At 34.6% G+C, this 13,224-nt stretch overlaps 1 protein-coding gene across 1 annotated transcript; it reads left to right on the top strand.

Annotated features, from left to right (window-relative positions):
* The first annotated feature begins 7,554 nt into the window (after window positions 1-7,554).
* On the top strand, window positions 7,555-12,998 carry LOC116125540. The gene is made up of 9 exons (XM_031411243.1): window positions 7,555-7,974; window positions 8,069-8,210; window positions 9,313-9,404; window positions 9,923-10,016; window positions 10,112-10,309; window positions 10,781-10,843; window positions 11,086-11,198; window positions 12,369-12,628; window positions 12,718-12,998. The coding sequence occupies exons 1-9, from the start codon at window positions 7,672-7,674 to the stop codon at window positions 12,866-12,868; spliced, it is 1,416 nt and encodes a 471-aa protein (XP_031267103.1). The 5' UTR covers window positions 7,555-7,671; the 3' UTR covers window positions 12,869-12,998.
* Window positions 12,999-13,224: the final 226 nt, after the last annotated feature.

Here is a 13,224-nt window from a genome sequence, read left to right as displayed (position 1 = left end):
TTTCAGAGAGTGAGTTCGAGACTGATATTATTTTTCTCTTTGAGGTGCAGAAATGAGACTGAAGCGAGAGTGCGAGACTGAGACTAGGGGTAGAAAAGAGGAGATATATATATAGGAGGGATTTAACGGAGTGATGTTTCGCCGTTAGATAGGGCGAGATTGGACGGGGATTGTACGGAATCGTTAGATTTAAGGGGGAATTTTGAATTTTGAAATTTTCAGAAAACTGGAAAACATATATTTGGTATTTGTTTCTGGAAGACCACGCGAGTATATGAGAAGGAGCAGTACACGCGCTTGTGGCATGTGGAGAAGAAAGAAAAGGCTGGTGGATAGGGTTGTGTTGTGTCTGTTACCTTGCACATGCAGAGTACAAAGCGGCCACGTGATTGGGAAGAGTGTCATGTGCCTAGCACTTTCAGAAAAATCTAAAAGTAAACAATTTTATTGGTTAAATAAATAATTTATCAACAAACATATGGTCAAAATTTTCTAGAGAGTCAAATAATTCGACAATTTTTTTTCTTTAAAATATTAGAAATTAATTAAAAAAATCAATTTTATTGAAAAGAAAATATCTGGGAACAGATTTAAAAATGAAGCTTATAAGTGGCCGAAAAGGGGACAGTTTTGTTTGTTAAGAAAGGGATGAAATAGAAGTGGATTTTGTGTGTTGGTCCCTAGTGATAAAGGTGTGGGAAAATCATGATTCGTACCAAACGCGAGGGTTACTTGAAGTGACAATTGTGAAGTGCAGAAATGGCCCCATATGACATGGGAAAACAGGAGAAGAAGAGGGATTGAAATGGACAAAACTAGAAGCAATGTATATTTAATCAAAACTGACAACAAAGTGAGAGCAGATGTGCCCCAACCCTTGGTTACCAAGCTAAGTATCTCCCCCTTTTTAATCATGTTCTTGCCCTTCCTTCCAATCCAAACCCACTCCATATGATTGATATTTTGTGCACAATCAGATATTTAATGTTATTTATTTGTAGTTCAAGTTTACAAGTCTTCATTAGTTTTAATAATCATTATTCAACATTACAAATATATTTGTGATGTGTTAGGTACAAACCATGGTTTATACCACATTTTTTATTTTTTATAAAGCAAAGTAAGCAAACAAATAATATAGGCATTTGACAATTTTTTTTTTTTTTTTTTTTAGGTATTTGAAGTATCCAGACCCATATTAGACCCTATCTAATGCTCAGGGCTATAAAGACCCTACTAAATCTAATGGACCAAGATAATTACATAAATATAGTACTTTTTCCTACCACTCAAACATAAAACCCCCTTGGTATAACTGCCCCTAAAGCTGGTCAAGGACCAATCCCAAGCAAGCCCGGGGCCTGGGACAAGTCGCTCATAGGCTTGGGACCGGTCCGAGGTCCATAGCAATTTTAGGACCTAGACCGATCCTATGAGCTTGGAAAATTTATTTTTTTCTCCTGATCTTTTTTTATATTTTAGGGGCGAAACGAAATTTTGTAGGGGGTTTTTAATATTTTTCAAAGGTAGATTAGTAAGTTTTTTAAACGTTTAATTAATTTTAAAAAATAATAAAATAATAAATAAATTAATAGTTAATTTTAACATAAATGTAATATTCACATTTCATACATTCACGCTTCAAAAATAAACAATTAAATAAATTTTTTTATTAAATTATTCATCTTCATCGTCAACAATATTTACATCATTCAAATATGTATTCCTAAAGAGTTCGAGTAGTTCAAGATCTTTAGGGTGCTATTTTAGTCTTCTTTCTGCATGAGTTCAATCCCGTAAATATGTTATCACTTCAATCATCTCATCGGTTAAAGAACATCTTCTGTCTTCAACAATCCAGCCACTCGTTGAAAATGTTGACTCAGATGCAATTGTAGAAACTGACACAGATAAAATGTTGTTAGTATATATTAGTGTATGCCCTAGAACCCATTCGTGTTGTCGGTTTCAGAGCATTTTGTCTTGTATCTATATATAATAAATAATAGAAGAAAGAATTCTTCAATTCATATATATAAATTGCTTCCTTTATTTAGTCATGCATTTAAAATAAAGTACGTATATGAATTGTCCAGATGATTCATTTAATTGGTAAATGAATTATCGAAAAGGGTTCCCTACGGAAGCAATATAATTTGGGCAATTATATTGCATAGTAGGCATATTGGATGCTTCCAAAAGATATCATAAGTTAATATAAGTACGGATGACGATGATAGTCATGTCACTGGGGCATTGGTATGGATTAGCCGTTGGTGAATTGTTTTTCGAATGTGACCGAATAACGACAAATCACTTGAAAAATCATGTAGTCAATGATTTATCATTTGGTTATATTAGTGCACGATGTAGTCCTTTGACTTGAGACATTGTGGTCTCCGATACAGATGCGTATGGTTCATACGGTGTATAAGTATGAGACTAGTCATGTTTCGTATGATAAAACCTATTTGGTCATGCGTTGTTCATATACGGAAACGAACGATGGTCAAGAAGAGATCCATTGACTCGGAAATATAAGATTAGGAGTACCGTGACTCCATCCAGATTCGAGTTCCTGGTCGAACGTTGATAAATGTCAGAAATCAGAATCTCTGACCAGAGTCTATTATTAGTCATACAAAAGCAAGTTTGTGATGATGAGTTCCAGACATATTGATAAATGATTCGATAGAAGATTGAGTTTGGGATTTTGACGTTCCATGAATCCGTGCTCGATCAGGATATATCAATGGAGGGATTTTACCTGCATGGTACATATGATCTGAAATGGGTTCGATGAAGTATTTCTTCATCGTGATTTAGGGACTATGGCACATTGCTAGATGTTTACCATAATCGTTGGACCTTCGGACAGGTTTTCGGATTTATCCAGAACCGGCTCACGGCTAATCCACGGTGGACCTACATGGTCACACCAATAGCCTTGAGAAGTTAGAGAAGGATGAGAGAGAGAAATAATTATCTGAAGAGGGCTAGCACCTTCCGAGGGTAATGACGGAATTTCTATGGTAATAGTTACATAGAAAATTGTTTGTGACATTTTAAGGGTTAAAATGGTCAATCAATAATTAATTATATTTAATTATTATATCTTAAAGCGTTAAGATTAATGAGATGAACGAAAATAACATTTTAATAGTTAAAGGGTAAAAGGGTAAATTTATGGGTTGTTAATGTAAACTACTAGTTTAGTTTACATGGGCCCTTGAATAATACTGATTATTCAAGGGTAAAATAATAAATTTGTGGGGTCATTTTGAAATAAGATTTTATTGGGGCATAGAAATGAAAAACAACTAATTGCAAAAATTACCCAAGTATATATAAATGCAAATGGTTGCATTTTAGTTCATTTTTCACTTTGTTCACTCAAAGCAAACTAAAATCTCTCTCTCTAAGCCACGACCATTCTCTAACTCACTCGAGGTGGTGTTAAAGTGTGGAGGTCTCATCATTTTCAGTCTCGTCTTCATCAACCCAAAGCAAAGGAGTAGGTATAATGCTTTTTCCAAACTTTGTTTGAAAACGTTTTTTTTTTTTTAATCCAACCTTTCATGCTTTCAATCTTCATTTCCGCCACTCTTCATGCATGTTGTTCTTTCAAATGTCACGTGCCATTTGGGCTACAATGGGGAATCGACTTTCATGTTGGTTTCACCATTGAAGAATATCCATGTCACGTTTCTCCTTCATCGTCATAAAGGACAGGTCCACTTGTAGGTAGCGATTCAGCCCATTTGGTCCATGTATGTACGAGCTGGAGCTGCTACTTTCACCATGTTCCATATATGTTCACTTGCTCGATCCTTGACGGAGGTCTGCATCAGGGTCCTGATCGTCTCTCTCGAACGTTCCACTTCCACTTCTATTGTATCTGTTCTCATGTAAAGAAAAAAGGTTATCCAATTTTTGTTTAAAGTCAGTCAAATAAGACGTATAATCGTGTCCTAAATGTTGGCCTAACTCAGTAATTATACAGTTAACTACATGTAATTTAAACATAGGATCTACAACAAGACCTAATCCATATAAGAATGGAATAAAATACTTCTCATATTTTTCTTCCATCTTTAAGACAATTTTCCTTAAAACATTATTCTATCTATATTTAGCAAAAGTTGTAGCAATTTGAAGTAAAATATCTAACACTAAATTAGTAGTCGGATAATAAATAACACTGAGTAGAATCATAAAAATTTTTAAGAAATGAATAACAAAGTTCACAAACCGCCCAATCATCATAGCTAACAACTTCCTCTGGATAGTACTTTCGGTTGACGAAATCTATAATTTGTTTTGCGGTTGGCAAATCTTCTAACATCAAGTAGGTGGAGTTCCAATGAATAGGCATGTCTGTACATAACTTCAAAGGTCGAACCGGTGGGTCCTCTTGCTTACAATATTTAACGTACTCCTGCCATCTTTTATTGCTACTGTCGACGATAAATCCGATAGCCACGCATACCATCTCCATCTTCGAATGTATAGCATCTAAACATGCTTTAACTATCAAATTGATGATGTGGCAAGTACATCTCTAGTGACAAAATTTGCCTTCACCACGCGGATCCAATCACTTTTCAAATAAAGAGATTGTCGCGGTGTTAGGAGCTGCATTATCAAGCGTCAACGCTACAACTCTATCAGTTAATAAATATTCTTGCAAAATTTCAAGAATTGTAAAATAAATAGTTTCAGCACTATGTTTTTCATATAATGGTTTAAAACCCATCAATTTTTGTTGTAAACCCCAATTATGATCTAAGAAATGTACTGTGACAGTTAAAAATTCAGTTTTTGATCTACAAGGCCATATGTCTGATGTAAGTGCAATAGATATATTCCTAAAATTTTGAAATTCGTTTTTAAGTTTATTACTTATTTTGTTATAAAGTTTTAGTATATCTTTTCTACTTGTACTTTTACTAACTGGGTATATGCGGGACAAAATGCAGTTTTAATTATGTGAATAAAATAAGGATTTTTATATAAAAAATGAGAGAGTCCGTAGCAACTATGAATCTTGCTATTTCCTCTCGTGCAACATATGCATTGTTGAGAGAGTTGAGGATTATGGATTAAAATTAAGTTGAGTTTAAATTTGTCTACCTGATCCGGTTGAAGATGTACTGGGCAACTGCATTATTTGAGGGTACTTCTTCTCCACGTGTCGTCGCATCATCGAAGTCCCCTTCTCGATACCAATAATGGTTCCACAGAAATTACATACCCCACACGATTCTTCCCCCTCCCCATTTGTCTTTGGCCGTTTTGATTTGGTGAAGTGTCGTCATACATCAGACACAACTCTCTTTGATGGTCGGAGAGGTTGGGCTATGCCTGTGCTCGTTGACTCATAGCTCACATGTGTTTGGCTACACCTTGTCCCGATCGAATGTGGTTGTGGAATTGCAGTTGCTGCCTCTGGAGGAAATGGTGAAAATGGATTGAACCCTTCTATTTCTTCGGTGGATGGAACGTAAAACTCATTCGGGGATGATTCTCCGAATGCATCATTTCGGGAATCCATTATGAATTTATGATAAAATAATAAATAATTAAAATGAAAAAAAATAATAATATGAATAAGAGATGATATTGAAAAATTGAAAAAATTGAATAATATAAATAAATAAATTATATGAATAAATTATAACTATAAATTGAATGAGAATTTGATTGGAGATTTGGAGTAAAGAGATTGAGAGAATGAAATATTTTAAAGTTATTTATAATGTAGTTGCAGGGGAGAGGGGGGAATGAAAAAAAAAAATCTTGCTCGCCCCCCAAAATGACCGTTGGCTGGCAGCCAATGGTTATTAAAGAAAAGTAATTTTTTTTTTTTTAATAAATTTTGTAAAATCTCTTTTAACCCCTATAATTTATGTTTATTTCAAAATTTATAGAGGGTTTTATTTAATTATACAAGGGACTAAAACAAAAATGTTTAAAAAAATTTGGGCCCAGGCTCAGGCCTTGGAGGAGGGCCCAGTGGAGGGACCGAGCCTTTCTCCTTAAGCCTGGTCCCGTTTTGGGACCAGACCTCCTAGGACTGGGTTTTTGGACCCAGTCTCAAATGCCCACCTCTAGCTAACCTTAGTGACTAAAAGGTTTGTCATTTGACCACAAGGGGAGAGGTGCATTTTGCTAACAATAAGAATGTAATTTTTATCCATTTGACTTATGGTCGGATGACAAGACTCTGAATTACTTAAAAGTCTTGTGTTTGAATCACACAAAGTAATCACCTACCATATTTTTAACTTACCTGTCAATTAGGTAATTTACTTGTTCATTAGGTCGGGATTAGCTGAGGTGTGCGTTAGTTAATCCGAACACCCTAGTTACCAAAAATAAATAGATTTTTTTTCTAAAATAATCAGAAATACTCTTTAAAATTAAATTACGAAACATTAAGGGTGTATTTGGTTCAGGGAATGTTATATTACTGAGGAATGTTGTATTACTGAAAAGATAGATTACTAGAGAATCTTTAGATAAACGTGTTTGATCAGTTGGAATAAATTGGTGGGTATGTTATAATAATATATTTGGTTGAGAGGATAAATTAGTGGGTATGTTATGTAGATTACTAAATTACCTTTCTTTTTAAATAATAATATAATATTATTTTTATTTTATTTTTTAAATTATTTCTTTTAACCCCCCTATATTTGAAATTTTGCTAAAACACCTCAACCATATACAATTTTAATTTGTAGCAAAATCACCCCCACCTACCATCAGCCATCGTCGGTAGCCAACGTAATGGTGCACGACCGGCCAGATTTGGCTGATCGTGCATCGGTAAGGCCTAATCCAGCCAAATATGGCCGTGAATATGATTGTTTTACGGCCAAAGATGTGACCGTTTCACAGCCATAGATCTAGCTATGAAAAGGCTAGATCTTCGGTCGTGAAACGACGACCATTTCATGATGGATCACAAATCCATGGCCGAAATCGTCCTTACCGGCAAGATCCTATCTGTCTTGTGTCGATATGACAACTTTCACCGACAACCAGTGGTGGTCTTGGGTGGTTGGGGGTATTTTGTTAACTTTTAAACTTTTTTTGTGGCGAGGGTGTTTTAGCTAATTCTCAAATGTAGGGGGTCTGGGTAATTGTTATTTGGTAGACATATGAGGGCACATGTATCCGAAATGATAAAAGATTAAGGGCAAAATAGGATCAAAATTAAGATTACCTCAATAATCTTATATAAACACCCCTTGAGAAAGTAATCTGATTACTTTCAATATTACTAACAGTAAATACTATTTACAATAAAAAATTATGTAATATTTTATTACTTGAAAACTAAATAAAAAAATCTTAAAAATTAAACAGAGATTACAAAATTAATCTTATATCACCCCGAGCCAAACACTACCTATGTAAATTATGATTTTAATGCTTAAATCAATACTTGGAAGTCAATTGTGAGGCTTCTATTTGACTCAATTCCATCTCGCCAATGAAACTCTGACACATAGCAGATTCCAGTAGTTATCACCGTAGGAGAACTATTGACTCATCCGTGAACCCTTTCCTCTCGCATTGCATAGCCTCCAAAACCCTCTCTGCTCCTGCTTAAACCCTTGAATATCTAAGTCTATTCAGTTCTCATTTACAGTTTTAGCCAAGATGGTCAGCGAAAGACAGAAACTAGCTCGCAAGCGATACAAAGAAGAGCACCCAGAGTTCTTCCCAAAGCCAGAGCCGACGGCCCCGAAAGACCCGGACAAGAAGAAAAAAAAGAAGACCTTCAAGCGCAAAAAATCAGAGTCTAAACAACCCAGGGACCCAAATAAACCCATTAAAAAGAGTTTCAAAAAACACCCACTTAGAGTCCCTGGCATGAAGCCTGGGGAGAGCTGCTACATTTGTAAAGCCAAAAACCATATAGCCAAACATTGCCCTGAGAAAGCTCAGTGGGAAAAAAATAAGGTTTGATAATTTTTTTTTTTTAATTGAAAAATTGACTCTGTTCATATTTTATACGTGGGTTTGGAGTTAATTGATTTTGTATGGTGTTTTGCAGATATGTTTGCTTTGTAGGCACCGTGGACATAGTCTAAAGAATTGTCCTTCTAAGAGTGAAGAGACTGAGAGCAAGAAGATGTGTTATAATTGCGGCAAAACTGGGCATTCACTTGCACAATGTCCCCAACCACTTCAAGATGGTAATTGTTCTTTTAATTAATTTAGGATACTGAAAATTGGTTAATTATGTGTTTGGATAATATTTTTCATTGAAATTTTGATATACTTGGTTTTTTAATTTTCTGTAGTTAGTTTGTATAGTGACCTCAATTCAGTTGATTGCTTGATGGTGAATGATACATGACATTGCATCTTATAAATACTACATTTGATTTTATTTATTTAGAGAATTCATTAAAAAAGAAAAAAAAAAAAAATCATATTTTGGAGTATGTTGGTACATTAATCTTCACAAGATAGGTGTTGTTCATAACCATTACAGGTTATGATTAATAGTCGATTCTTTATCAATTTCAATTGTCATGGACTGTTGAAAACTATGAAAAAATTTTGGGGTTTGGAATTTTCAATCTATTGACATATACTATCACTAGGAGTTGGCTGCAGCAAATAATTTGAAGAGCTTTTTTAATTAAGTTGTTTTTACTATTTGTCTTAAATATTTTGTCAGACATAATCTCATTTCAGCCTGTAGTTTCTAAAGGTATATATGAGATCAAACACCCTTGAAGTTTAGGATTGTGCATGATAAGCTATTTTTATCTACCAATAGTATACAAATAAAATGCTCTGTAATTAGTGGTGGATTTCAGTTTAGAGATAAATGAGGTTAGAGTTTTGAAGAATGCCTCATATAATATGGCAATTTCAATCATATGTATGCAAGGGGGACATTTCAGAGTAGTCTAGGTCAGGGCTTTGAAGAATAATTATTGATCATTTTGGTAAAGGGAGATTCTCCCTCTTTTTCTCTTATTCTATAGCAAACAATCTTACGGACATTTTTCTCAAGTCTCAACCTACAAAGTTTAGGGAAAGGTTTACCGAGGGGAAAAATAAGGGGAAAAAAATAAGAGTTTGCCATTTATATGGTGCACTTTGTAGCAGAATCACACTCTTAATGTTTGACTTCATGATTGTGTATTTGTAATCAAATGTAAAAAATATGGGACAACTTATGCATGACCAAAGGAGATCTGAACTTATCTAATGGCATACTTGAATTTGGGGTTTTTATCCTTTTTTTCCCATGGAACATGATGAGCGTCTTGGGTAATGTAGGTGGAACAAAATTTGCCAGTTGCTTTATCTGTAAAGAACAAGGACATCTAAGCAAGAACTGCCCTCAAAATACGCACGGAATCTACCCAAAGGTAAGTTATGACTATTTCCATATCTTTGTTTCATTCAGAAGAGGGGCCATACTCTGATACACAAACCTAAGTTTCTGGCTGCTTCATGCGAGTATGCAGGGGTTGGTTCTTGAGAATGGCCACTTTTATTTTAAATGCTGGATGCTAGGACTGTATCTAGGCCATTTCCTTAAAGACCATGCTTAAGTGAGACCCTCTCTGGTAACCCATATGCTTGGTTAAATGGCATGACTTTTGGTTTGCAACCAAGATATCATGGGTTCAAATTCCCATGTGGCTACCTACTTTGAATATTATAGCCATTGCTTCCAGACTACTGATTGTTGTCGTATCAAATAGTCCCTAGTTTCAAACTTGGTACCTAGGGTTATTAAGAAAAAGGAACTCTCGCTGTAAATGGACAATGAGCTCTTCTGTTAGAATGAAGACCATCGTATCTTTGTTGATAAATGGGTTGGGACATTCTAATATTCCTCTCATGTCGAGTCTGACACATTTTTATTTTGGCTTTTTCTTAGGGTGGCTGTTGTAAGATATGTGGTGGTGTAACACATTTGGCAAAAGATTGTCCTAATAAAGGCAACAGAAGTTCTGCCCCTACAAGAATAGAAGGTAACATGTTCAAGTTTCTCATTGCTATAGCTCAATTTTACCCTAATAATGTTGATGCTAATGATACATATATATGTATGATCTCTTCATTTCAGCGTTTGAAGATATGCCAAGGGGACAGGTGACCAAATTTGTTAGTGGTGATGATCTTGATGGTGACTTTGTGATAGAAGAAGCTTCTAGTGGTAACAAAGACAAGTCTGCATCAAAAGTTGGTCCTGTATCTGATTCTAAAGATGGTAATGTAAAGTCAAAGAAGAAACAAGGAACCAAAGTGGTAAATTTTGTAGGATGAAAACTGTCTTGTGATGATTTCATGAACCTGTGTTGTAATATGCACTAAGAGGTAATGTAAAATCAAAGAGGAAAACAAGTCTCTATGGTGGTCAAAATTTTGTAAGATAAGAACTGTCTTGTGACGAAGATTATGAGTTTTTCTTTTATATACGCCAAGAGATGATAGCTATTTTTCAGAGTACCTTGGACACTTGAATTCTTTTTTTCCCCAAAGTAACTTGATCATCTTTTCCTGCCATCAATTGTCTCACTTGGAATGAATTTATTAATATCTCTACAATTTTAGCGTTCTGTCCTTTGTTTTAGTTGTGAATTTTGCTGATGTTAATTTTTTCATCAAGTGACATTGGGTACTAATATTTGTTGCACTTTATTGGCCTGAAGTTTATGATAAGCCTATCCTGTTTCAATCACAGATTATATGTTCAGTTAATACTAATTATTGTACACTGTCTCAAATTATTTAGATGTGGCATCAGTAATATTAGGCTTGGTTAGGAAATCAGTTCCTTTTTCAGGAAATAGTTTTGGTGACAAAAATAAATAACCAAAAGCAAAGGAAGATGGCCATTGAATTAATCTTAACGTGGCAACATCTATATGTATAGACTTTCTGCTTTGATGCATATATATATATATATATAACATGAAATGATTAGAAGATTATGAGCCTTGAAAGCTCAGAGAATTCTCAACCTTTGCTTTCTCCCTCAAATTTCTCTAATTAACCAAACCGCATTCTTCGCACCTTTCATGTTTCCCTCAAATTAAGGATCTGTATTCTTCTTCTCTCCAGTTCTGCTTCCTTTTCTCACTTTTATTTTCCTCTCTTCTTCATCATCTTTTCCTTTCTTCATTTCTCATAAGGATCCGACTGACAACATGGTACTTCTCTCTCACTCTGTTTCTTGTTAATTTTTCAATAATATATCTTGTTATGGCTGGCCAACCAATAAAAATGGGAAATGTAATATTAATGAATATTTTTGTAAGTAGAAATAGCTAGATTTCATTGATTTGCAGTTGCATGAGATTCTGTAATATTCAATCGACCACAGTTTCTCTTCGTGGCTTAGCTTGTGGGCATTTCTGCATTTGAAACTCATATAATTTACAAGAGATATTTCAACATTGACAACTTTTTTCTTTTTTCATTAAAATAGAATTTTCATCAGGCAGTAACCCCAGAGTATAAAGATTATTGTGACACTAGTATTTGTCCTCTTTTGATGTTCTTTTTCTAAAAAATTACCAGTGATCAACGTGGTTTTTTCAATATCCTTTCTATTAGTTTCCACTCGTCTTATTTTTGCATTTTTCAGGTTGGAAAATTTGAAAAGTTCTCAAAATATAAAACAGTTTTAAGGCGACTAATAGAACAAATTAATTCTCATCCATAAATATGTAGTGTCCCCAGGATTTCCCACTATTGTATATGTTTATAATAGATGCATTTTTCTACACAATAACCTTTGTAATATACTATAGTAAAGGTGGTCAAGTGTATTTTGGACACGTTTTTTGGTGTTTACAAAAAAGGAATAGGATAAACTTGAACCACCCCTAGGTGGTCAGACGGGACGATAGGGGCTCTTGAATAATATATTCAAGAAGTTTTGAGTTTGATTCTCTTCGGTTGTTAATAAGGACATCCACTAGAAGGTTTATCTGGTCATTAATTTCAGGGTTATAGAAGATTAGTCGAGGTGCGCGCAAGTTGGAGGGATTATGATCAACATTTTCATGTGTTTTACACAAAATTGGAGTCTTTAGATTTCCCTAACATAAAAATCAACTACACCCGTTCTGTAAAGTTTTGTGAAATTACAGTAAAACGAAAACGAAATGTATATAGATAATTGTAGTTTTGTGTTATCATATATCAAATCTTGTTGTCCATGGCATTTCCGTTATTCGAATGCCCTTTCAAAATATCATTCTATAACAAGCTTCTTATGTGTTTTAACTTTGGTGCAAAGTTTGCATCCTGAAATTCATTCTTCATGTATTTATATGTTGTATGGAAATGAAATCATATATATCCAAATGGGTTAGGCGAACGCGGCGTCTGGAATGGCTGTGGATGATGAATGTAAGCTGAAATTTCTGGAACTAAAAGCAAAAAGGAACTACCGATTTATCATCTTCAAGATTGAAAATCAGCAGGTTGTGGTAGAGAAACTCGGTAGCCCTGGTGACACTTACGATGATTTTAGTGCATCTCTTCCTGCTGATGAATGCCGCTATGCCGTCTTTGACTTTGATTTCATTACTAGTGAGAACTGCCAGAAAAGCAAAATTTTCTTCATTGCCTGGTAATGAAATTCCTCCCAATAATTCAATAATTTATCAAAGTGAAGCTGTTACATATATTTACTGAAATAATTTGTTGTTATGTTTGAAGGTCACCTGATTCATCAAAGGTGAGAATGAAAATGGTGTATGCAAGCTCCAAGGACAGATTCAAAAGGGAATTGGATGGGATTCAATTTGAGTTGCAAGCAACGGATCCTAGTGAGATGAGCCTTGACATTGTAAAAGGGCGAGCATTTTAGTGGAATTAAGCTGCCATTTTTCTCTTTCCTTTTTTCCTTAACAATTACGTCTTGAGAGATGTTTTTCATTCTTCTTTCAGAAATTGCTTCTTACATTTTCTTTTGTCTTATGGGTTTTATACTATGTAGTAGTTCAATGTACTATTATGCATACTTTTATCATGTGAAATAGTACATTTCCTTTCCCTTGCCCTGAGTCATTATTTCTTCTGTTATATGAATCATATAGTGCTATTATGGTCCAAAAATTGTGATTATTAAATTAGATGAATCTTCTGTTATACGAAAGGGTTTTGAGATTGAATTATCATCCACCCTTCATGCTTCCAATGATCCAATCTGTTTTGCAGCTTTCA

Source organism: Pistacia vera, unplaced genomic scaffold, assembly GCF_008641045.1.
Source record: "Pistacia vera cultivar Batoury unplaced genomic scaffold, PisVer_v2 Contig1678, whole genome shotgun sequence".
Lineage (NCBI taxonomy): Eukaryota > Viridiplantae > Streptophyta > Magnoliopsida > Sapindales > Anacardiaceae > Pistacia > Pistacia vera.
Note: the sequence above shows the minus strand (reverse complement) of the source record. Positions and strands in the feature narration are given on the sequence as shown.

Excerpts from the sequence above, each read along its gene's own strand:
- LOC116125540 (XM_031411243.1), top strand. The coding sequence starts at position 7,672 with ATGGTCAGCGAAAGACAGAAACTAGCTCGCAAGCGATACAAAGAAGAG. Across the intron at positions 11,199-12,368 it reads AGGATCCGACTGACAACATG|GCGAACGCGGCGTCTGGAAT; the intron begins GTACTTCTCTCT and ends CAAATGGGTTAG. Across the intron at positions 12,629-12,717 it reads AAAATTTTCTTCATTGCCTG|GTCACCTGATTCATCAAAGG; the intron begins GTAATGAAATTC and ends TTATGTTTGAAG.